The sequence below is a fragment of the Oncorhynchus gorbuscha genome, linkage group LG15 (assembly GCF_021184085.1).
Source record: "Oncorhynchus gorbuscha isolate QuinsamMale2020 ecotype Even-year linkage group LG15, OgorEven_v1.0, whole genome shotgun sequence".
Classification (NCBI taxonomy): domain Eukaryota; kingdom Metazoa; phylum Chordata; class Actinopteri; order Salmoniformes; family Salmonidae; genus Oncorhynchus; species Oncorhynchus gorbuscha.
In genome coordinates, this window is record NC_060187.1 from 3,793,502 (window position 1) to 3,820,784 (window position 27,283).

Below are 27,283 nucleotides of genomic sequence, written 5' to 3' on the forward strand. Positions count from 1 at the left end.
ATGCTATATACATCATGCTCCAGTTTCGACTAGGGGTCAGAACCGGGTTAGAGGTCAGGGGTCAGGGCTTAAGGGTTTCAACCAGACATTAAAGGAACATTGACATAAGTACTGCATAATACAAGCTCCAAAATACGAAATACACATTTCCCTATTTTTTCACTAATTAAAAGGTCACTTAAAAATGTCCTCTGGTGGCTGCAAATGAGAACTGAGAGACGTATCGCCAACGACACTCACCAGCTGCATGAGCTGAGCAACACACAAGTGCATCTTCCATCCCTGAGCTCGCCGTGCTACTCCTCTCTGATTGGCCACTTCCTGTAACGACTCCTTCTCCTCTGTAGGACACATAACAGAAGACATGACCAAGCTGACCCCGTTTTTAAACGAAGGCTTCGTAAACACGACGCAACTACATGACCTATAACCGAACGTCATGGTTTAGAAATGTGACATAACCTTGTGCTTTATAAAAGGGTGACATAAGCACGACTTAAATAAAGACCTTATAGATCATATTAAATGGAGGCTTCACAAAGCATTTATAACCCATCATGCATCTTGATAGGGCGTTGAAACGCCAGGACAGAGGGTTCAATTCCCAGGAACACCCATATATACGTAAAAATGGATTCACACATGACTAAGTCTCTTTGGATAAAACAGTCCACTAAATTGAATATAATTATATTAAAATCTAAAACATTTCAAGGATGGTTAAACTTCTTTCCCTCCTGGGTGAATAGTCCCATGTTAATCCTGACCTCAACTTCCCCCCATAATGCTGTGCTGCAGGATACCTCTAAAGCGCAGTCGTGCACAACAACAACAACAACAACAACAAAGCCGTTGTTGAGGCCTGTTTTTACTCCATTGAGAGTGACTGGCATTGTGGCCGCCAATGGAACGGGCCAGCAGTACTATTACTCAAGAGCCTCATACGAAATTACAAAATATATACATTCTACTGAGCCTACTGAGTATTCCTTTACAATACTTACATTTACATTTACATTTAAGTCATTTAGCAGACGCTCTTATCCAGAGCGACTTCTACTGCAGCACACCCTGTAGGCTGCTCTGAGAGGAGTGTACAGAACCCAGATGATTTGGAGCGGTCCTACAGTACCCTGAGACTACTGCACCAGGTATTCCTCTTCTGGTACCATGCTGGACACCAGGGCTTGATTACAACCTGTTACAATGTTGCCAACATGGCTGATCTTTCAGCAGGGGAGTGGACGTGTTAAAGACCTGACTGGGTCCAGCGCCGTGTGGTATAGATAGTTAAAGACCTGACTGGGTCCAGCGCCGTGTGGTATAGATAGTTAAAGAACTAACTGGGTCTAGCGCCGTGTGGTATAGATAGTTAAAGAACTGACTGGGTCCAGCGCCGTGTGGTATAGATAGTTAAAGAACTGACTGGGTCCAGCGCCGTGTGGTATAGATAGTTAAAGAATAACTGGGTTAAAGTATAGATAGTTAAAGACCTGACTGGGACCAGGTATGGTGTGTTTGTGTAATGAGGAACATGGAAAAAGCCATTTCAATTTCTTTAGTTTGGGGGCTTTCATCAAGGTGTCTCTTTAGGTTGGGGGCTTTCATCAAGGTGTTTCTGTAGGTTGGGGGCTTTCATCACGGTGTCTCTTTAGGTGTTTCTGTCTCTTTAGGTTGGGGGCTTTCATCACGGTGTCTCTTTAGGTTGGGGCTTTCATCAAGGTGTCTCTTTAGGTTGGGGCTTTCATCACGGTGTCTCTTTAGGTTGGGGGCTTTCATCACGGTGTCTCTTTAGGTTGGGGGCTTTCATCACGGTGTTCTTTAGGTTGGGGGCTTTCATCACGGTGTCTCTTTAGGTTGGGGGGGTGTCTCTTTAGGTTGGGGGCTTTCATCACGGTGTCTCTTTAGGTTGGGGGCTTTCATCAAGGTGTCTCTTTAGGTTGGGGGCTTTCATCAAGGGAAGTGTTTTAGGTTGGGGGCTTTCATCACGGTGTTTCTTTAGGTTGGGGGCTTTCATCACGGTGTTTCTTTAGGTTGGGGGCTTTCATCACGGTGTTTCTTTAGGTTGGGGGCTTTCATCACGGTGTTTCTTTAGGTTGGGGGCTTTCATCACGGTGTTTCTTTAGGTGTCATCACGGTGTCTCTTTAGGTTGGGGGCTTTCATCACGGTGTCTCTTTAGGTTGGGGGCTTTCATCACGGTGTCTCTTTAGGTTGGGGGCTTTCATCAAGGTGTCTCTTTAGGTTGGGGGCTTTCATCACGGTGTTTCTGTAGGTTGGGGGCTTTCATCACGGTGTTTCTTTAGGTTGGGGGCTTTCATCACGGTGTTTCTTTAGGTTGGGGGCTTTCATCACGGTGTCTCTTTAGGTTGGGGCTTTCATCACGGTGTTTCTTTAGGTTGGGGGCTTTCATCACGGTGTCTCTGTAGGTTGGGGGCTTTCATCAAGGTGTCTCTTTAGGTTGGGGGCTTTCATCACAGTGTCTCTTTAGGTTGGGGGCTTTCATCAAGGGAAGTGTTTTAGGTTGGGGGCTTTCATCAAGGTGTTTCTGCACCTGGCTCCCACTAACATACCCCGTTCAAAGACACTTCCATCTCGAGGCTTAAAAATCCTTCTTTAACCCATCTCCTCCCCTTCATCTACACTGATTGAAGTAGATTTAATAAGTTACATCAATAGGCGATCATAGATTTCACCTGGTCAGCCTATGTCGTGTTTTGTAATACTCAGTGTATAAGCCTGGAATATCAACCAATCAGAAGTGGCCTTAGTGGGAGTAACCATATAATTGTATAGGAGTGACCTTTACTGAGTAAAGGATTTGTCAGGCACTAGTTAACACAGTCAAAAAGTCAGAATCTTTGCTAAACTCTTGCGCATTTCCACAAAACTAACACTAACTAATACTAACTAACTAGTAACTAATACTAACTAACTAGTAACTAATACTAACTAATGCTAACTAATACTAACTAATACCAACTAATACTAACTAATACTAACTAAATAGTAACTAACTAGTAACTAATACGAACTAACTAGTAACTAATACTAACTAACTAGTAACTAATACTAACTAATACTAACTAATGCTAACTAATACCAACTAATACTAACAAATATTACCTAACTAGTAACTAACTAGTAACTAATACTAACTAACTAGTAACGAATACTAACTAATTAGTAACTAATACTAACGGATACTAACTAATACTAACTAACTAGTAACTAATACAAACTAATACTAACTAAATACTAAATAACTAGTAACTCATACTAAATAATAGTAACTAATAGTAACTAATACTAACTAACTAGTAACTAATACTAACTAACTAGTAACTAATACTAACTAATACTAACTAACTAGTAACTAATAAAGGCCAGGTTTCATGCGTTGGGTCCATCAGACCTTCCGCACACTTGGGTGGAAGTGTCTGGGAACGAGAGGAGCTGTAAATGTGACTAACATCACTTTACGTTAAAGAGTGTGCCGTCCTTCAGCACAACACGTCACCCTTTATAAAGCATGACATGTTAGATGTTAGAGTCACTCAGAGAGAGAGAGAGAGGAGAGAAGAGAGAGGAGAGATAGAGAGGAGAGAGAGAGAGAGAGAGAGAGAGAGAGAGAGAGAGAGAGAGAGAGAGAGAGAGAGAGAGAGAGAGAGAGAGAGAGAGAGAGAGAGAGGCATGTTAGACTCTTAAAGAGTGTGCCGTCCTTCAGCACAACGCCTCACCCTTTATAAAGCACACGATTATATCACAGTTGACATAGTGGGTTACGTCACATTTGACATTGGTGATCGCATCACGCAGTTATGCCACATTTATGAACCCTTTATAAAGCACGACGTACGGTTACGGATGCTTCGTAACACATTTATGTAGTGCTTATGAAGGCATTATGAAGCCTTTATAAGCTGAACGTCATTTAAAGCAGGACCTGAAAGCTTATACATGCTTATAAAACAACTTATCCTCTGACATAGACAACCAGAGATCTAAATCAGTCATGAAAATAACTTAATAGTAACATACTAAGAGCGACATAATATTAGAAGCCTCATAATAACACATTATAAAGGCTCACACATGCTTATAACACCTTATATGCATTCCAGAACATATTTAATAAAATACACTATGTCTGCTAGTCAGAACCTCTTCATAAAATGTAGAAAAAGGACGTTCTGAGAAATTACTTTTTTTTTAAATAGATTTTTTTAAAGAGCACAAGTTTTTTTTTTTTTTTGCGTTCTGATTGGACCAATACTGACCTTTGATCCGGATGTCGCTGTACCTCTGGAAGTGGTGATAGGCTGCCTTCCAGGGGTTCCTATAGTGACGCAGCAGAGTGACAGGTGGGCGCGGCCTGACAGGGACGTAACGCACCCCTTCCTCATCTGAGACAGATCACAGCAAAGCACTAGTATCAGAATTGATACAACTTGGAATTTCACTTGACTTCCTGATTTGACTGAAACTGAAATGGAATTGACCCCACAGTGGTGAGTACAACTGTGCATGGTTTAGTGGTATCCACCCACCCACATACTCTCTGGGAGGGGACTCTCTCCTCTTAGCCCTGAACTGCCCAGGGGCCTGGTTTGGCCCAGCCCTGCTGCCCAGGGGCCTGTGGCCCATAGCCCTGTCCTCATCTTCCTGATTTGACTGAACTGAAATGGAATTGACCCCACCGTGGTGAGTACAACTGTGCATGGTTTAGTGGTATTCACCCACCCACATACTCTCTGGGAGGGGACTCTCTCCTCTTAGCCCTGCTGCCCAGGGGCCTGTGGCCCATAACCCTGTCCTCATCTGTACTGTTGGTCTCCAACATTTCAGTCTCTTCTGTGGAAATGACGTGCTGCTGTTTGCGGGGCTTCTTCCTGGGGGAGGCACCAGGAACCAGGTCCCCTGAGGAGGGGGTCCCGTGGGGGGACCCGGCCTGGCGGGGCTGGGTGATGAGGCCTGAGTTCGCCGAGGGCTGGGGCACTGAGGAGAGGGGGGACAGACGTAAATCACAGTACAGGCATGTCCAACCAGTTTTATTTCCTTGTTTAAGAAAGATAGATGGGACTAGGGAGCTTTCACAATGAATCTTTCCTGGAATCCTCACATTAAGCTTTGGCGATGTCTAGAACGACACATCGTCCAGTCATTTATATTTTTATTTACTTTTTATTTTATTTCACCTTTATTTAACCAGGTAGGCCAGTTGAGAACACCTGTATTTAACCAGGCTAGGAACACCTTTATTTAACCTAGTTGAGAACACCTTTATTTAACCAGATAGGCTAGTTGAGAACACCTTTATTTAACCAGGTAGGCTAGTTGAGAACACCTTTATTTAACCAGGTAGGCCAGTTGAGAACACCTTTATTTAACCAGGTAGGCAAGTTGAGAACAAGTTCTCATTTACAACTGCGACCTGGCCAAGATAAAGCAAAGCAGTTCGACAGATACAACGACACAGAGTTACACATGGAGTAAAACAAACATACAGTCAATAATTCCATTAGAAAAATAAGTATATATACGATGTGAGCAAATGAGGTGAGATAAGGGAGGTAAAGGCAAAAAAAGGCCATGGTGGCGAAGTAAATACAATATAGCAAGTAAAACACTGGAATGGTAGATTTGCAGTGGAAGAATGTGCAAAGTAGAAATAAAAATAATGGGGTGCAAAGGAGCAAAATAAATAAATAAATATTATATTATATATGATAGCATTGTGTATTTTTGTTTTCTTAGAGAGGGGGGGGGGATTTAATATGTAGTATAATTTGGTGCATAATGTCTTTCTTATTTAAAATTGTTACAAAAGCCAAAAACAATCTCATTAAATAAATGTTCAAAACATTATTATTATTAGGCCTAGATATTTTTTTTGTCAATGCTGCAGAATGATTTACACATTGGTAGGGCTGTTTAACTTGTCCATAAGAACACTTAAGATATCAGTTATATTAGCCTTTTATAAACTGATATTATAGCCATATCAAGTGTAGTGTTGTTATTTCATCTTGATAATCTGGGTAAACACAGACGTATAACCTGCCTTAGTAACTATAGTACAGCCTGCCTTAGTAACTATAGTACAGCCTGCCTTCACTGAGTAACTATAGTACAGCACTACCTCAGTAACTATAGTACAGCCTGCCTTCACTGAGTAACTATAGTACAGCCTGCCTTAGTAACTATAGTACAGCCTTCCTAGTAACTATAGTAACTATAGTACAGCCTACCTCAGTAACTATAGTACAGCCTGCCTTCACTGAGTAACTATAGTACAGCCTGCCTTAGTAACTATAGTACAGCCTTCCTTCGTAACTATAGTGCAGCCTGCCTTAGTAACTATAGTACAGCCTGCCTTAGTAACTATAGTACAGCCTGCCTGAGTAACTATAGTAACTATAGTGCAGCCTGCCTTAGTAACTATAGTACAGCCTGCCTGAGTAACTATAGTAACTATAGTGCAGCCTGTCTTAGTAACTATAGTGCAAGGCAAGGAGAAAGGACGTGAGGTATTACGGAAAGACAAATTGAGTTGGAAACGTTCCCACAGTTACCTGGGTGATACATCTCCATAGACTCCGCCTCCTGCTTGATTTTGACCCCTGTGTGGGCGGAACCTCCGCTGCATGCTGCCGTGCTACTGGCTGCGGGCTGGGTGGGGGAGGCGACAGTATTGGCCATGGAGGCGGGGCCAGGGGGTGTCACGGCCATGGCGGCCGACAGGGCAGAGAGGTGGGTATTGGAGCTGGGCTGGGAGGGGGTGGAGGACCACGGGGGCCAGCAGGTTGGAGGGGATAGCCTGGGCTGGGGAGGGGGTGGAGGACCACGGGGGCCAGCAGGTTGGAGGGGATAGCCTGGGCTGGGGAGGGGGGGGTGGAGGACCACGGGGGCCAGCAGGTTGGAGGGGATAGCCTGGGCTGGGGAGAAGGGTGGAGGACCACGGGGGCCAGCAGGTTGGAGGGGATAGCCTGGGCTGGGGAGGGGGTGGAGGACCATGGGGGCCAGCAGGTTGGAGGGGATAACCTGGGCTGGGGAGGGGGTGGAGGACCACGGGGGGCCAGCAGGTTGTAGGGGATAGCCTGGGCTGGGGAGGGGGGTGGAGGACCACGGAGGGCCAGCAGGTTGGAGGGGATAGCCTGGGCTGGGGAGGAGACCACCTGCTGCTCCACTCCTCCCTGGGAGGGTAGAGACTCCACTGCAGCCATGACTGGGACTGGAGGAGCCACCATGGTCATGTGACCCTCTGCTTTAGGCTTCACTCTGACAGGGAGAGAGAGAGGCTTGTTAATTAAGACTCACTCAGAGAGAGAGAGAGGTATGTTAGACTCTGACAGAGAGATGTTAGAGTCACTCAGAGAGAGAGAGAGAGAGAGAGAGAGAGAGAGAGAGAGAGAGAGAGAGAGAGAGAGAGAGAGAGAGAGGTATGTTAGACTCTGACAGAGAGATGTTAGAGTCACTCAGAGAGAGAGAGAGAGAGAGAGAGAGAGAGAGAGAGAGAGAGGTGTTAACATCTCTCTCTGTCAGAGTGAATCTAAGAGTCATGCTAATATGGATTTGTCCCAAATGGCACCCTATATATTTCACTACTTTACCAGATCCCTATCTAGACAATAGGGTGCCATCTAGGATTTTTATTTTTTATTTAACCAGACGGGGGCTGGGATAAAAAAAATTTAAAAAAATAACATGTAAATATAGGACAAAATAGACATCTCGACAAGAGAGACAACAACATGGCAAGGCAGACAACACAGCATGGTAGCAACACAGCAACAACATGGTAGCAGCACAACATGACAACAACGTGGTAGCAACACAGCATGACAACAACATGGCAGTAACACAGCATGACAACAACACGGCAGCAACACAACATGACAACAACACGGTAGCAACACAGCATGACAACAACGTGGTAGCAACACAGCATGACAACATGGTAGCAACACAGCATGACAACAACGTGGTAGCAACACAACATGGTAGCAACACAACATGACAACAACGTGGTAGCAACACAACATGACAACAACACGGTAGCAACACAGCATGACAACAACATGACAACAACGTGGTAGCAACACAACATGACAACAACGTGGTAGCAACACAGACAACAACATGGTAGCAGCACAACATGACAACAACGTGGTAGCAACACAGCATGACAACAACATGGCAGTAACACAGCATGACAACAACACGGCAGCAACACAACATGACAACAACACGGTAGCAACACAGCATGACAACAACACGGTAGCAACACAGCATGACAACAACGTAGTAGCAACACAGCATGACAACATGGTAGCAACGCAGCATGACAACAACATGGCAGCAACACAACATGGTAGCAACACAACATGACAACAACGTGGTAGCAACACAACATGACAACAACACGGTAGCAACACAGCATGACAACAACGTGGTAGCAACACAACATGACAACAACGTGGTAGCAACACAACATGACAACAACACGGTAGCAACACAACATGACAACAACACGGTAGCAACACAACATGACAACAACACGGTAGCAACACAGCATGACAACAACATGGTAGCAACACAACATGACAACAACACGGTAGCAACACAGCATGACAACAACGTGGTAGCAACACAGCATGACAACAACGTGGTAGCAACACAACATGACAACAACACGGTAGCAACACAACATGACAACAACACAACACGGTAGCAGCATAAAACATGGTACAAACATTATTGAGCCCAGACAACGACGCAAAGGTCAAGAAGTTAGAGACAACAATAAGTCACACAAAGCAGCCATGTAGGATGCCCTCTAGGGGGCAGTCTAAACCCATTACAGGACATGGATCATTCTCTGAAGGCTCACCCTGCAGGTCTAGGTGGTCCTGCTCCTCTCACTCCTCCCTCTACTCTGCTGCTGGTAGCCTCACCAGGCCCTGCCGGGATCAGATTCTTACCAACACCACACCTAAACGCACGCACGCACACGTGCACGCGCACACGCACACGCACACGCACACACACACACACACACACACACACACACACACACACACACACACACACACACACACACACACACACGCACGCACGCACGCACGCACGCACGCAAAAAAGAATAGTCATTAATATAAGCAATTGGGGCAACTTGTTCTAACTCAGATGAATAAGCATCATTTTTTTTCCAGACAGGCCAGTTGATTTCAACATGTAAACAAAGTGACCCAGGCTGTGTTGTTCAGAGACCAGACAGAAGGACAGTGTATTCACAATTGTTCAACTGTTCTATCTTGTTAGCGAGCAAAAAGATTCAAGTTGGCTAGTCCTTAAATATAAAAGACGACCTGGCGTCTTGGTTGGTATGGGCTTGAGAGATTGTTAATGAACAGGGCTTCTCCGAACCTTTTCACTCAGCCACCACCCCCTTCTGGCATCGGGGAACAGCCCCCACCACGTCTATTTCTATGGGCACGAGCACTGTTTATGACACCAACTGTTCACCCCCCCCCCCCCCTCTCTTGTTGGCGGAGAGAACATTTTGCAGTTTTAAAGCTAATTTTCTTGCAATTCTACACATTTTGTCACGTGGTACAGAGAACACTGCCGTTTTAAAGCTAATTTTCTTGCAATTCTACACATTTTGTCACGTGGTACAGAGAACACTGCCGTTTTAAAGCTAATTTTCTTGCAATTCTACACATTTTGTCACGTGGTACAGAGAACACTGCCGTTTTAAAGCTAATTTTCTTGCAATTCTACACATTTTGTCACGTGGTACAGAGAACACTGCCGTTTTAAAGCTAATTTTCTTGCAATTCTACACATTTTGTCATGTGGTGCAGAGAACACTTTGCAGTTTTAAAGCTAATTTTCTTGTAACTCTATATGTTTTGCCATGTCTAATGTGTATTCATGTGACATTTGAGTGACTTGAATAAATACAACAAAATATATGGGCTTTAAAAAAAAAACAACGTTAGCTGACATGGGCTAGTTGATCTGGACATTTCTGACACGTTTGAAATATCTCTCTAAGTTCCCGCGCCCCCTGCCGACCCCCGCTGTTTCAGTAGGTGGTGTTCAGCAGGCCTGACACAGCAGACAACAATGAAGTCCTATCTAAACTGTTTTATTACACAGTTCCCTAATGAACATGACCCTGGGCTCAGAGGCTCAGTCACCCTTCATTGGCTGGCAGATTGATTGATAGACTGATTGACTCACCCCTCATTGGCTGGCTTCTTGCGGAGGATGCTGGGTCGAGGGGAAGAGACCAAAGTGGGCCCTCCGCCTCCTACTCCGCCCTGGGGGTGTGTCTGTACCATGGTAGCAATGGGCTGTGCGGCGCCAAACGGGCTGCCCATAGGAGCAGCTACAAACGTACTGCCGTCAGCCAATACCATCCCTGTAGAACAGACACAAGGTTCTTATCATCATAGATTCGACCAATTACCATTCAATAACATCACCTTCAGCAGACGCTTTTATCCAAACATATATTTTCGTAAAATATTTTCAGTATGTGTTTTCGGGTCCCTGTGAGTCATATTCAATAAGCGGCTTCTTGAGGCCATGTTTAGCGTTAGTGTACTGTAGATTACCAGATGGTTTGGCCTCAGGCTGCTGCCCTGCGATTGGTGCCTGCTGAATCCCCTGTGTCCCGATTGGACCGGAGCTATGTAACCCCTGCACTCCCATTGGTGCAGGCTGGATGCCCTGGGCTCCAATTGGTTGAGACTGGATTCCCTGGGTGCTGATTTGTGCAGACTGTCGACCAATCCTGTCCACGGCCATCAGCTGCATGGGGTTGAGGTGAACGGTAGTGGCCACGGCCACAGCAGGCTGGCTGGGCAGAGCAGAGCTCGGGGTCTGGGGCGTCACTGAGGAGAGGGGGGTGTCAGTCAAAGCAGACTTGGGACATGATGCCAACTGATCCTTTAAGGTATTCACTCTTTTATTTTTTAATTATTACAATTATATGATGATTTGTTTTTAATGTCTTATACATTTTTTCCCCCCAATTATTATTATTATTATTATTAGTTTTAATTATTATATTTTTTTAAATTATATTTTTAAATTATATATATTTTTAATATATATTTTATTTTTTATTATTTATTACAAAAAACACAAGGAAGGAGAAACACTACAGCATCAAGACACTATCAAACACTACAGCATCAAGACACTATCAAACACTACAGCATCAAGACAATATCACACACTACAGCATCAAGACACTACAGCATCAAGACAATATCACACACTACAGCATCAAGACACTACAGCATCAAGACACTATCAAACACTACAGCATCAAGACACTATCAAACACTACAGCATCAAGACACTATCAAACACTACAGCATCAAGACACTATCAAACACTACAGCATCAAGACACTATCAAACACTACAGCATCAAGACACTATCAAACACTACAGCATCAAGACACTATCAAACACTACAGCATCAAGACACTATCAAACACTACAGCATCAAGACACTATCAAACACTACAGCATCAAGACACTATCAAACACTACAGCATCAAGACACTACAGCATCAAGACACTATCAAACACTACAGCATCAAGACACTACAGCATCAAGACACTATCAAACACTACATCATCAAGACACTATCAAACACTATATCATCAAGACACTATCAAACACTACAGCATCAAGACACCATCAAACACTACAGCATCAAGACACTATCAAACACTACAGCATCAAGACACTATCAAACACTACAGCATCAAGACACTATCAAACACTACAGCATCAAGACACTATCAAACACTACAACATCAAGACACTATCAAACACTACAGCATCAAGACACTACAGCATCAAGACACTATCAAACACTACAGCATCAAGACACTATCAAACACTACATCATCAAGACACTATCAAACACTACAGCATCAAGACACTATCAAACACTACATCATCAAGACACTACAGCATCAAGACACTTTCAAACACTACAGCATCAAGACACTACAGCATCAAGACACTATCAAACACTACAGCATCAAGACACTATCAAACACTACAGCATCAAGACACTACAGCATCAAGACACTATCAAACACTACAGCATCAAGACACTACAGCATCAAGACACAACAGCATCAAGACACTATCAAACACTACAGCATCAAGACACTACAGCATCAAGACACTACAGCATCAAGACACTACAGCATCAAGACACTATCAAACACTACAGCATCTAGACACTACAGCATCAAGACACTACAGCATCAAGACACTATCAAACACTACAGCATCAAGACACTACAGCATCAAGACACTACAGCATCAAGACACTACAGCATCAAGACACTATCAAACACTACAGCATCAAGACACTACAGCATCAAGACACTACAGCATCAAGACACTATCAAACACTACAGCATCAAGACACTATCAAACACTACAGCATCAAGACACTATCAAACACTACAGCATCAAGACACTACAGCATCAAGACACTATCAAACACTACAGCATCAAGACACTATCAAACACTACAGCATCAAGACACTATCAAACACTACAGCATCAAGACACTATCAAACACTACAGCATCAAGACACTATCAAACACTACAGCATCAAGACACTATCAAACACTACAGCATCAAGACACTATCAAACACTACAGCATCAAGACACTATCAAACACTACAGCATCAAGACACTATCAAACACTACAGCATCAAGACACTATCAAACACTACATCATCAAGACACTACAGCATCAAGACACTAATGCATCAAGACACTATCAAACACTACAGCATCAAGACACTACAGCATCAAGACACTATCAAACACTACAGCATCAAGACACTACAGCATCAAGACACTATCAAACACTACAGCATCAAGACACTACAGCATCAAGACACTACAGCATCAAGACACTATCAAACACTACAGCATCAAGACACTATCAAACACTACAGCATCAAGACACTATCAAACACTACAGCATCAAGACACTATCAAACACTACAGCATCAAGACACTATCAAACACTACAGCATCAAGACACTATAAAACACTACAGCATCAAGACACTATCAAACATCTATCAGCATCAAGAAACTATCAGCATCAAGACACTACATCATCAAGAAACTATCAAACACTACATCATCAAACACTACAGCATCAAGACACTATCAAACACTACAGCATCAAGACACTACAGCATCAAGACACTACATCATCAAGACACTATCAAACACTACATCATCAAGACACTATCAAACACTACATCATCAAACACTACAGCATCAAGACACTATCAAACACTACATCATCAAACACTACAGCATCAAGACACTATCAAACACTACAGCATCAAGACACTATCAACCACTACATCATCAAGACACTATCAAACACTACAGCATCAAGACACTATCAAACACTACATCATCAAACACTACAGCATCAAGACACTATCAACCACTACAGCATCAAGACACTACAGCATCAAGACACTATCAAACACTACAGCATCAAGACACTACAGCATCAAGACACTACAGCATCAAGACACTACAGCATCAAGACACTATCAAACACTACAGCATCAAGACACTATCAACCACTACAGCATCAAGACACTACAGCATCAAGACACTACAGCATCAAGACACTATCAACCACTACAGCATCAAGACACTACAGCATCAAGACACTATCAAACACTACAGCATCAAGACACTACAGCATCAAGACACTACAGCATCAAGACACTATCAAACACTACAGCATCAAGACACTATCAACCACTACAGCATCAAGACACTACAGCATCAAGACACTATCAAACACTATCAAACACTACAGCATCAAGACACTACAGCATCAAGACACTATCAAACACTACAGCATCAAGACACTATCAAACACTACATCATCAAACACTACAGCATCAAGACACTATCAAACACTACATCATCAAGACACTACAGCATCAAGACACTATCAAACACTACATCATCAAGACAATATCAAACACTACAGCATCAAGATCAAACACTACAGCATCAAGACACTACAGCATCAAGACACTATCAAACACTACATCATCAAGACACTATCAAACACTACAGCATCAAGACACTATCAAACACTACAGCATCAAGACACTATCAAACACTACAGCATCAAGACACTACAGCATCAAGACACTATCAAACACTACAGCATCAAGACACTATCAAACACTACAGCATCAAGACACTACAGCATCAAGACACTACAGCATCAAGACACTACAGCATCAAGACACTATCAAACACTACAGCATCAAGACACTATCAAACACTACAGCATCAAGACACTATCAAACACTACAGCATCAAGACACTATAAAACACTACAGCATCAAGACACTATAAAACACTACAGCATCAAGACACTATAAAACACTACAGCATCAAGACACTATCAAACACTACAGCATCAAGACACTATCAAACACTACAGCATCAAGACACTATCAAACACTACAGCATCAAGACACTATCAAACACTACAGCATCAAGACACTATCAAACACTACAGCATCAAGACACCATCAAACACTACAGCATCAAGACACTATCAAACACTACAGCATCAAGACACTATCAAACACTACAGCATCAAGACACTATCAAACACTACAGCATCAAGACACTACAGCATCAAGACACTAACATGTATCAGTCTTTCTGCAGCAGAGCCATCCTTGTGTGTGAGGGTGCGTGTGCATGATAGTGATATAAAATATATGTCATAGTTTACTTTTTCATCATCACAATCTTACTCTTTGTGTATTGGGCAACATATTCCCAGAGTCAATTCAATAGATATGTTTTGTTGTTGTACCCAAGAATACATACAGTATATGTATGTTAAGGTATTCACCTGGGTACTGTCTGATGGTGGACACAGAGCTGGTGATGGGGGTGTAGGTGTGTGTCCGGGGGTAAGGAGAAGAGGAAAAGGTAGGCAGGAAGTACTGGAAGTGCACTGGTACAGGCGGCCTGTCACTCCTGGCCTCGATGGTGACAGGGTTGGGAGAGGAGCGGTTGCCAGAGATGGAGATCAAGTTGGTCCTCTCTACAGGATAATCTGATTGGACACGGGGGGAGGTGTGGGCTATAGGCTGGTAGTCTGATTGGACACGGGGGGAGGTGTGGGCTATGGGCTGGTAGTCTGATTGGACACGGGGGAGGTGTGGGCTATAGGCTGGATCAGGTTGGTCCTCTCTCCAAGGTAGTCTGACTGGACACGGGGGGAGGTGTGGGCTATAGGCTGGATCAGGTTGGTCCTCTCTCCAAGGTAGTCTGACTGGACACGGGGGGAGGTGTGGGCTATAGGTTGGTAGTCTGACTGGACACGGGGGGAGTTGTGGGCTATGGGCTGAGGTACCACTTTAGCTGTTGGTACAACACAGGAAGGGGGAGAGAATACAACAGAATACAACAAAATACAGATAGAAATACTATTTAAAGGACATCCAAATATAAAATAAATCATGAATGCAAAAAGCCCACTAGTGGGTTTGAACGTGTCTGAGTATTTTGTGCACTAGCTTTCAATGAATCTGAGTATTAAATCAAAAGTTGCTTAGGAGCTAGAAGCAGAGCGTCCATGTCTATCATGTCTTAGCAGCTAGAAGCAGAGCGTCCATGTCTATCATGTCTTAGCAGCTAGAAGCAGAGCGTCCATGTCTATCATGTCTTAGCAGCTAGAAGCAGAGCGTCCATGTCTATCATGTCTTAGCAGCTAGAAGCAGAGCGTCCATGTCTATCATGTCTTAGCAGCTAGAAGCAGAGCGTCCATGTCTATCATGTCTTAGAAGCAGAGCAGCTCATGTCTTAGCAGCTAGAAGCAGAGCGTCCATGTCTATCATGTCTTAGCAGCTAGAAGCAGAGCGTCCATGTCTATCATGTCTTAGCAGCTAGAAGCAGAGCGTCCATGTCTATCATGTCTTAGCAGCTAGAAGCAGAGCGTCCATGTCTATCATGTCTTAGCAGCTAGAAGCAGAGCGTCCATGTCTATCATGTCTTATGTCTATCAGCTAGCAGCTAGAAGCAGTCCATGTCTATCATGTCTTAGAGCTAGAAGCAGAGCGTCCATGTCTATCATGTCTTAGGAGCTAGAAGCAGAGCGTCCATGTCTATCATGTCTTAGGAGCTAGAAGCAGAGCGTCCATGTCTATCATGTCTTAGCAGAGTGTCCATGTCTATCATGAGCTAGAAGCAGAGCGTCCATGTCTATCATGTCTTAGGAGCTAGAAGCAGAGCGTCCATGTCTATCATGTCTTAGCAGCTAGAAGCAGAGCGTCCATGTCTATCATGTCTTAGCAGCTAGAAGCAGAGCGTCCATGTCTATCATGTCTTAGGAGCTAGAAGCAGAGTGTCCATGTCTATCATGTCTTAGGAGCTAGAAGCAGAGTGTCCATGTCTATCATGTCTTAGGAGCTAGAAGCAGAGTGTCCATGTCTATCATGTCTTAGGAGCTAGAAGCAGAGCGTCCATGTCTATCATGTCTTAGGAGCTAGAAGCAGAGTGTCCATGTCTATCATGTCTTAGCAGCTAGAAGCAGAGCTGTCATATCTGTTGGCGCCATCTTACTCACTTATACAGGCTGTTACTCACCAACTGGGATGGTAGAGGTGGTCAGTGCTGTGGCGTGGGAGGAGTGTGTGGGCATCGTCATGGTGACGATAGTACTGCTGGTCATCTGGGTGTGTGGCGCAGTGCCTGAAAGAGGATCACGGGACAGAGAATGCCATTTGTTTCAATGAGGAATCGTCAAAAGGGCGACTGCGCTTCCTGATTTGGCCTTGTTTTTAGATTTGGTTCGTTAAGGAATGTTAGCGGTCCATTCAAACGTGACTTGGTTTGGGGTGTTGTGGTTTGATGTGGGTCTCGTGTGTTCGCAGACGGTAAGAGTTAGCCAAACGAGTTAGCAAAATAGTGTACGGCCGTGGTAAAAGTGGTTGAACTTTGGATAGCTCATCTCCGGGGCTAATTAGGGACCATTAAATCAAAACGGTGATTTGAAACAGGTGTAGACCTTACAGTGAAATGCCTACTTTTACAAGCCCTTTAACCAACAATGTAGGTAAAAAAAATAATAATAATGTAATTCAACAAATAAATAAAAGTAACAAATAATTAAAAGATAATAAATTACAATGTAAATGAGACAATATTTTCATTTGCACACCTTTTTAGTTCTCATTAAATGCTTTCAAAATGTGTATAGAATTTATGGTTGGTTTGAGGCAGTGTTTCCGCCGTAGTCATTTGCATGTGGCGCTGCGCCGTCGCTAAGTTATTGCCGACCACGCCCTAAAATATGGGACATAAAATAAATACAAAATCGGACGATGCGCATTTTGAAGATTCTAGAACAGTCCACGTTAACGTTTCCTCTGCAAACAAAATGAGTTATGAACAGAAAAATCAGACTACCCCATTATAGAATAGATGATCTATTTACCTAGTCATGTAATGGTGTTATTATAGAATAGATGATCTATTTACCTAGTCATGTAATGGTGTTATTATAGAATAGATGATCTATTTACCTAGTCATGTAATGGTGTTATTATAGAATAGATGATCTATTTACCTAGTCATGTAATGGTGTTATTATAGACAATAGTTGATCTATTCACCTAGTCATGTGATGGTGTTATTATAGAATAGATGATCTATTTACCTAGTCATGTAATGGTGTTATTATAGACAATAGTTGATCTATTCACCTAGTCATGTGATGGTGTTATTATAGAATAGATGATCTATTTACCTAGTCATGTAATGGTGTTATTATAGACAATAGTTGATCTATTTACCTAGTCATGTGATGGTGTTATTATAGACAATAGTTGATCTATTTACCTAGTCATGTAATGGTGTTATTATAGAATAGATGATCTATTTACCTAGTCATGTAATGGTGTTATTATAGAATAGATGATCTATTTACCTAGTCATGTAATGGTGTTATTATAGAATAGATGATCTATTTACCTAGTCATGTAATGGTGTTATTATAGAATAGATGATCTATTTACCTAGTCATGTAATGGTGTTATTATATAATAGATGATCTATTTACCTCCAGTCATTTAATGGTGTTATTATAGACAATAGTTGATCTATTTACCTAGTCATGTGATGAGTGTTATTCTAAAAAATAATTGATCTATTTACCTAGTCATGTAATGGTGTTATTTTCCAAAACAATAGTTGATCTATTTCTAGTCTGTAATGACCTTATTGATCCAAATCAGTCAGGTTTCAAGACTAGTCATTCAACTGAGACTGATCTATTTATCACGGAGGCGTCATAAAGTAATCCTCTGCTTATCCTTCTAGACAATAGTTGATCTATGAACCATCAGATCCTCCTTGTTGTTGTGTGTCCTATGCCAGATAAATATTCCTCCTGACAGGTCGCATTCCAGGTGGCGTGGTGAGTGCCATCAGGGAGGGAAACATGTCCCCCATTCTGACAATCTCCTAGCTATACAAAGTCACAGGCTCTGTTTTAATGGCCTTGTTAGAAATGCAGAGGGAACAACTTTCTTCTCCTTTCCCCCTTCTGATGACCAGGTCAATCGCATCTCTGCATGTCTAAATATCAGTGTGGAATGATGCAAACTGAACCTCGGCAAGACGGAGCTGCTCTTCCTCCGGGAACACTGGGTCCAATCTCGGACGGCTGACAACTCCATGGGTCTCCTGGAGCGGTAAGAACATGGGTCATCCTGACAACAGGGTAACATGGGTCAACTGGAGGGTAACATGGGTCAACTGGACCCTGCCTCAACAGGAAGCGGCGGGTCAACAGGACTTGTCAACATGGGTCAACTGCTGAGGGCTAACATGGGTCAACTCTGGAGGGTAACATGGGTCAACTGGAGGGTCTCCACTGGGTCAACTGGAGGGTACAAGACATGGGTCAACTGTGAGGGGAACATGGGTCAACTCCAGGCTCTGATCAGGGTACACCCAAACAAGGGCACTGCGGTAACATGGGGTCACCACTGGAGGGTAACATGCTCAGCCCAGTCAAAACTGGAGGGTAACATGGGTCAACTGGTGGAACAAACATGGGTCAACTGGAGGGTCAAACATGGGTCACCTGGAAACACCTCTTTAAGGAATACTGGAGGATAACACCCCCCCTTTAAGATTTAGATGGATTGTAAATGGTTCCACTGGATGTCATAAGGTGAATGCATGGGTCAACTGATAAGAGGGTAAATGGGACAAATGTAAATGTAATGGTAACATGGGTCATTTACTGGATGGGTTATTATAGACAATAGGATCAACTGTCATGTAATGGGTTATTATAGAATAGGGATCAAGTCTGGATGGGTTATTATAGACAATAGGGTCAGTCCTGGATGGGTAATTAAACTAAACCAGACAATGGGTCTATTTACTAGTCGGCTTGTTGTTGTGTGTCCTATGCCAGATAAATATTCCAACTGGAGGGTAACATGGGTCAACTGCCATAGGGAGGGAAACATGGGTCAACTGGAGGGAAAAAAACATGGGTCAACTTAAATGGTCCTGTTAGGTAACATGGGTCAACTGGATTTCTCAACTAAAATATGGGTCAACTGGAGTTTAAACACGTTTGGAATCAACTGGAGGGTAACTTGGGGAAAACGTAACATGGGTCAACCTCAAAATCATATTTTTTTTGGGGGGGGGTTAGTGATTTAAATTGTGATGAGACAGATTACGTTTTTAGTTGAGCAAGTTTAGTGGCAACCAGGGAAAGTATTGGATGGGGGAGGGGGTGAAGGGGTGTCTGTGAGAAGTACAGGCAGGGGGCGTTTTACCCCGGGTGGCGGTTTACCCCAAGTTACCCTAACATGTAGGCCTACATTATATTTACTGTTTATGTACGTTTTTTGGTACATAAAATGTATCAATAGGATACCAACTAGTTAAAATATCACATTTGGGATGTAGATAATGATAAGGCCAATAGTGTAAATGCAGACAGACAACCGCATGCTTAAGCCCATTTATTTATAGCCATTAGCAATAATGCTATTTTCTAATTGCATATATTATAATACGGGCCATACATAGGCTATATGCATGGTCCAATATGTTAAAATGATTTAAACCATGTAATTGGGCTGATTACGGGAAGGTAGAAATTATATTTTATATGGTTTCAGCATTATTTTATTTTGTATTTATTTTGGAGTAGAATGACCTTTTAAAATGTTTGAGTCACCCAGATAACATGAACTATGACAAAATGTGTAGAATTGTAGGAGATTTGCTTTAAAACAGCTAAATATTAGTCACTGCGGCTAACAGGAGGGCCTCTAAAATCTTTGGTCGGTGACAACACAATTTTGATCCAGAAAAAACCCTGGTCAAACCTTGTACAAGTACCTGACAAAATAAAGGAAACACAGACATAAAAGTGTCTTAAATCGGGCGTTGGTCCAGCACGAGCTGGAGTTGCCCACCCCTGGTTTACATAGGTGTCATGCTCATCCAACCATTCACTGACCACTCATGTGGTTTGGGGATAGCCATGGTAGCTAAAATAATGGCCTGTCCAGCATTTTATACATGCCCCTAAGCATGATGGGATGTTCATTGCTTAATTAACTCAGGAACTACACCTGTGTGTAAGCACCTGCTTTCAATATACGTTGTAGGCATCATTTACTTTCCATTATTTCTGGCAGTTACCTTTACACTGTAATTTACCGATGGTCCCGAACTAGACCCATAGGGATATCCAAAGTGAACCCAATTTCACCACGGGCATTACGATCGGGTCGCATGCAGCTGCACTCCGAATTGATAATTACTGATGCTGTGGGCAGGATTGAAATAAACCCAACTTTAAATTTACGTTGTGACGTAGTCACGACCACAAACCTCACACACACACACACACACACAAAAAAATGTTTTGGACGAGAAACCGACTTCATGACCAAAATTATCCCATTTCCACTTTGTAGTCAATTTCGACAGTAGAATAAATGTTTCGGACTATTGATGCCACATGGGGCCGTTTTCTAAATTAAGTCGATTTTTAGGGGATGTCGGCCTTTAAAAACGTCCATGTTATTCATCTTATTCATTATGATCGAAACAGGATGAACTGATCCGATATCAAGCACTCTTTGTAAATAGGAGTCCTAGAATGGTGACCTCGTAGAAGAACACATTAGGGTGGTGTTACCTGTAGTGGTGGTGCCTGGGCCAGTAGTGGTGGTGGTGGTTAGAATAGGTGCCACCGTTGCTGCAGCAACCGGAGTCCCGGAACAGAAGATGGATTTCTGGAATAGAAGGAAGTGTATTTTCTTCTATTTTTCCTGTCAAAGTGTCACCAGAAAAACCTGACTTGAGGAGAACAACCATAGAACATCTTACTTGGACAGCGAAGCTATACATTTTGTTTTTTTAAATTGTACATTTGGCCATATACAGTACTCCACCATTTTGGATTTGAGATCAAATATTTCATATGAGGCAACAGTACATAACGTCACCTTTTATTTGAGGGTATTTTCATACATATCTGTTTTACTGTTTAGAAATTAAAACCCAAAATCATATATAAAACACAAACACACACACAGTACCAGTCAAAAGTTTGGACACCTACTCATTCAAGGGTTTTTCTTTATTTTTGACTATTTTCTACATTATAGAATAATAGTGAAGACATTAAAACTATGAAATAACACCTATGGAATCATGTAGTAACCCAAAAAAATGTTTTATCAACAAAGGTGCAGTCAATTGCTGGTAAGGCTGGTAACTCTAATGAACTTATCCTCTGCAGCAGAGGTAACTCTGGGTCTTCCTCTCCTGTGGCGGTCCTCATGAGAGACAGGTAACTCTAATGAACTTCTCCTCTGCAGCAGAGGTAACTCTGGGTCTTCCTTTCCTGTGTCGGTCCTCATGAGAGACAGGTAACTCTAATGAACTTCTCCTCTGCAGCAGAGGGAACTCTGGGTCTTCCTATCCTGTGGCGGTCCTCATGAGAGACAGGTAACTCTAATGAACTTCTCCTCTGCAGCAGAGGTAACTCTGGGTCTTCCTTTCCTGTGGCGGTCCTCATGAGAGACAGGTAACTCTAATGAACTTCTCCTCTGCAGCAGAGGTAACTCTGGGTCTTCCTTTCCTGTGGCGGTCCTCATGAGAGACAGGTAACTCTAATGAACTTCTCCTCTGCAGCAGAGGTGACTCTGGGTCTTCCTTTCCTGTGGCGGTCCTCATGAGAGACAGGTAACTCTAATGAACTTCTCCTCTGCAGCAGAGGTAACTCTGGGTCTTCCTATCCTGTGGCGGTCCTCATGAGAGACAGGTAACTCTAATGAACTTCTCCTCTGCAGCAGAGGTAACTCTGGGTCTTCCTTTCCTGTGGCGGTCCTCATGAGAGACAGGTAACTCTAATGAACTTCTCCTCTGCAGCAGAGGGAACTCTGGGTCTTCCTATCCTGTGGCGGTCCTCATGAGAGACAGGTAACTCTAATGAACTTCTCCTCTGCAGCAGAGGGAACTCTGGGTCTTCCTATCCTGTGTCGGTCCTCATGAGAGACAGGTAACTCTAATGAACTTCTCCTCTGCAGCAGAGGTAACTCTGGGTCTTCCTTTCCTGTGGCGGTCCTCATGAGAGACAGGTAACTCTAATGAACTTCTCCTCTGCAGCAGAGGTAACTCTGGGTCTTCCTTTCCTGTGGCGGTCCTCATGAGAGACAGGTAACTCTAATGAATTTCTCCTCTGCAGCAGAGGGAACTCTGGGTCTTCCTCTCCTGTGGCGGTCCTCATGAGAGACAGGTAACTCTAATGAACTTCTCCTCTGCAGCAGAGGGAACTCTGGGTCTTCCTCTCCTGTGTCGGTCCTCATGAGAGACAGGTAACTCTAATGAACTTCTCCTCTGCAGCAGAGGTAACTCTGGGTCTTCCTATCCTGTGGCGGTCCTCATGAGAGACAGGTAACTCTAATGAACTTCTCCTCTGCAGCAGAGGGAACTCTGGGTCTTCCTTTCCTGTGGCGGTCCTCATGAGAGACAGGTAACTCTAATGAACTTCTCCTCTGCAGCAGAGGGAACTCTGGGTCTTCCTATCCTGTGTCGGTCCTCATGAGAGACAGGTAACTCTAATGAACTTCTCCTCTGCAGCAGAGGTAACTCTGGGTCTTCCTTTCCTGTGGCGGTCCTCATGAGAGACAGGTAACTCTAATGAACTTCTCCTCTGCAGCAGAGGTAACTCTGGGTCTTCCTTTCCTGTGGCGGTCCTCATGAGAGACAGGTAACTCTAATGAACTTCTCCTCTGCAGCAGAGGTAACTCTGGGTCTTCCTTTCCTGTGGCGGTCCTCATGAGAGACAGGTAACTCTAATGAACTTCTCCTCTGCAGCAGAGGTAACTCTGGGTCTTCCTTTCCTGTGGCGGTCCTCATGAGAGACAGGTAACTCTAATGAACTTCTCCTCTGCAGCAGAGGGAACTCTGGGTCTTCCTCTCCTGTGTCGGTCCTCATGAGAGACAGGTAACTCTAATGAACTTCTCCTCTGCAGCAGAGGGAACTCTGGGTCTTCCTATCCTGTGGCGGTCCTCATGAGAGACAGGTAACTCTAATGAACTTCTCCTCTGCAGCAGAGGGAACTCTGGGTCTTCCTCTCCTGTGTCGGTCCTCATGAGAGACAGGTAACTCTAATGAACTTCTCCTCTGCAGCAGAGGTAACTCTGGGTCTTCCTATCCTGTGGCGGTCCTCATGAGAGACAGGTAACTCTAATGAACTTCTCCTCTGCAGCAGAGGTAACTCTGGGTCTTCCTCTCGTGTCGGTCCTCATGAGAGACAGGTAACTCTAATGAACTTCTCCTCTGCAGCAGAGGTAACTCTGGGTCTTCCTTTCCTGTGGCGGTCCTCATGAGAGACAGGTAACTCTAATGAACTTCTCCTCTGCAACAGAGGTAACTCTGGGTCTTCCTTTCCTGTGGCGGTCCTCATGAGAGACAGGTAACTCTAATGAACTTCTCCTCTGCAGCAGAGGTAACTCTGGGTCTTCCTTTCCTGTGGCGGTCCTCATGAGAGACAGGTAACTCTAATGAACTTCTCCTCTGCAGCAGAGGGAACTCTGGGTCTTCCTCTCCTGTGTCGGTCCTCATGAGAGACAGGTAACTCTAATGAACTTCTCCTCTGCAGCAGAGGTAACTCTGGGTCTTCCTTTCCTGTGGCGGTCCTCATGAGAGACAGGTAACTCTAATGAACTTCTCCTCTGCAGCAGAGGGAACTCTGGGTCTTCCTCTCCTGTGTCGGTCCTCATGAGAGACAGGTAACTCTAATGAACTTCTCCTCTGCAGCAGAGGGAACTCTGGGTCTTCCTATCCTGTGTCGGTCCTCATGAGAGACAGGTAACTCTAATGAACTTCTCCTCTGCAGCAGAGGTAACTCTGGGTCTTCCTATCCTGTGGCGGTCCTCATGAGAGACAGGTAACTCTAATGAACTTCTCCTCTGCAGCAGAGGTAACTCTGGGTCTTCCTCTCCTGTGTCGGTCCTCATGAGAGACAGGTAACTCTAATGAACTTCTCCTCTGCAGCAGAGGTAACTCTGGGTCTTCCTTTCCTGTGGCGGTCCTCATGAGAGACAGGTAACTCTAATGAACTTCTCCTCTGCAGCAGAGGTAACTCTGGGTCTTCCTCTCCTGTGTCGGTCCTCATGAGAGACAGGTAACTCTAATGAACTTCTCCTCTGCAGCAGAGGGAACTCTGGGTCTTCCTCTCCTGTGTCGGTCCTCATGAGAGACAGGTAACTCTAATGAACTTCTCCTCTGCAACAGAGGTAACTCTGGGTCTTCCTTTCCTGTGGCGGTCCTCATGAGAGACAGGTAACTCTAATGAACTTCTCCTCTGCAGCAGAGGTAACTCTGGGTCTTCCTTTCCTGTGGCGGTCCTCATGAGAGACAGGTAACTCTAATGAACTTCTCCTCTGCAGCAGAGGGAACTCTGGGTCTTCCTCTCCTGTGTCGGTCCTCATGAGAGACAGGTAACTCTAATGAACTTCTCCTCTGCAGCAGAGGTAACTCTGGGTCTTCCTTTCCTGTGGCGGTCCTCATGAGAGACAGGTAACTCTAATGAACTTCTCCTCTGCAGCAGAGGGAACTCTGGGTCTTCCTCTCCTGTGTCGGTCCTCATGAGAGACAGGTAACTCTAATGAACTTCTCCTCTGCAGCAGAGGTAACTCTGGGTCTTCCTTTCCTGTGGCGGTCCTCATGAGAGACAGGTAACTCTAATGAACTTCTCCTCTGCAGCAGAGGGAACTCTGGGTCTTCCTCTCCTGTGTCGGTCCTCATGAGAGACAGGTAACTCTAATGAACTTCTCCTCTGCAGCAGAGGTAACTCTGGGTCTTCCTTTCCTGTGGCGGTCCTCATGAGAGACAGGTAACTCTAATGAACTTCTCCTCTGCAGCAGAGGGAACTCTGGGTCTTCCTATCCTGTGGCGGTCCTCATGAGAGACAGGTAACTCTAATGAACTTCTCCTCTGCAGCAGAGGGAACTCTGGGTCTTCCTCTCCTGTGTCGGTCCTCATGAGAGACAGGTAACTCTAATGAACTTCTCCTCTGCAGCAGAGGGAACTCTGGGTCTTCCTCTCCTGTGTCGGTCCTCATGAGAGACAGGTAACTCTAATGAACTTCTCCTCTGCAGCAGAGGTAACTCTGGGTCTTCCTTTCCTGTGGCGGTCCTCATGAGAGACAGGTAACTCTAATGAACTTCTCCTCTGCAGCAGAGGGAACTCTGGGTCTTCCTCTCCTGTGTCGGTCCTCATGAGAGACAGGTAACTCTAATGAACTTCTCCTCTGCAGCAGAGGTAACTCTGGGTCTTCCTTTCCTGTGGCGGTCCTCATGAGAGACAGGTAACTCTAATGAACTTCTCCTCTGCAGCAGAGGTAACTCTGGGTCTTCCTTTCCTGTGGCGGTCCTCATGAGAGACAGGTAACTCTAATGAACTTCTCCTCTGCAGCAGAGGGAACTCTGGGTCTTCCTCTCCTGTGTCGGTCCTCATGAGAGACAGGTAACTCTAATGAACTTCTCCTCTGCAGCAGAGGTAACTCTGGGTCTTCCTCTCCTGTGTCGGTCCTCATGAAAGACAGGTAACTCTAATGAACTTCTCCTCTGCAGCAGAGGTAACTCTGGGTCTTCCTCTCCTGTGGCGGTCCTCATGAAAGACAGTTTCATCATGGTGCTTGATGGTTTTTGCGACGTCACTTGAAGAAACTTTCAATGTTCTTGGCATTTTCAGATTACTTTAATACATGAAGGTCAGTCATTGATGGACCGTCGTTTCTCTTTGTTCATTTGAGCAGTTTTTGCCATAATATGGACTTGGTCTTTTACCAAATAGGGCTGTCTTCTGTATACCACCCCTACCTTGTCACAACACAACTGATTGGCTCAAACGCATTTTGAAGGATTGAAATTCCACAAATTAACAAGGCACTACTGTTAATTGTAATGCATTCCAGGTGACTACCTCATAAAGCTGGTTGGGAGAATGCCAAGAGTGTGCAACGCTGTAATCAAGGAAAAGGGTGGCTACTTTGAAGAATCTCAAATATAAAATATATTTTGATTTGTTAAACACTTTTTTGGTTACTACATGATTCCATATCTGTTATTTCATAGTTTTGATGTCTTCACTGTTATTCTACAATGTAGAACATAGTCAAAAATAAAGAAAAACCCTGGAATGAGTAGGTGTGTTCAAACTTTTGACTGGTACTGTATGTGAGAATGCTGCTCATTGACTACAGCTCAGCGTTCAACACAATAGTGCCCACAAAGCTCATGGGGGCCCCTCAGGGGTGTGTACTTAGTCCCCTCCTGTACTCCCTGTTCACCCACAATTGCGTGGCCAAGCACGACTCCAACACCATCATTAAGTTTGCTGACGACACAACGGTGGTAGGCCTGATCACCGACAATGATGAGACAGCCTATAGGGAGCAAGACAAAAGAGCTGATCGCGGACTACAGGAAAAGGAGGGCCGAACACGCCCCCAATCCTCATCTATGGGGCTGTAGTGGAGCAGGTCGAGAGTTAAGTTCCTTTGTGTCCACATCACCAACAAACTATCATGTCCCAAACACACCAAACCAGTCGTAATAAGGGCACAACAACACCAATTCCCCCTCAGGAGACGGAA

The 27,283-nt window shown here is 44.1% G+C and overlaps 1 protein-coding gene across 1 annotated transcript in view; it reads right to left on the reverse strand.

Moving 5' to 3' along the window:
- LOC123996535 (histone deacetylase complex subunit SAP130-like) overlaps positions 1-27,283 on the reverse strand; it is a 109,420-nt gene that overhangs the window by 17,190 nt on the left and 64,947 nt on the right. Inside the window, exons 10-21 of the mRNA XM_046299942.1 lie at positions 21,310-21,406; positions 16,716-16,820; positions 15,453-15,491; positions 14,977-15,210; positions 10,627-10,905; positions 10,250-10,430; positions 8,892-8,993; positions 7,043-7,279; positions 6,574-6,764; positions 4,742-4,996; positions 4,279-4,404; positions 241-341 (exon numbers count right to left, since the gene is read on the reverse strand). Coding sequence (XP_046155898.1) covers positions 241-341; positions 4,279-4,404; positions 4,742-4,996; positions 6,574-6,764; positions 7,043-7,279; positions 8,892-8,993; positions 10,250-10,430; positions 10,627-10,905; positions 14,977-15,210; positions 15,453-15,491; positions 16,716-16,820; positions 21,310-21,406 — 1,947 coding nt within the window. The remainder of the gene's footprint in view (positions 1-240; positions 342-4,278; positions 4,405-4,741; positions 4,997-6,573; positions 6,765-7,042; positions 7,280-8,891; positions 8,994-10,249; positions 10,431-10,626; positions 10,906-14,976; positions 15,211-15,452; positions 15,492-16,715; positions 16,821-21,309; positions 21,407-27,283) is intronic.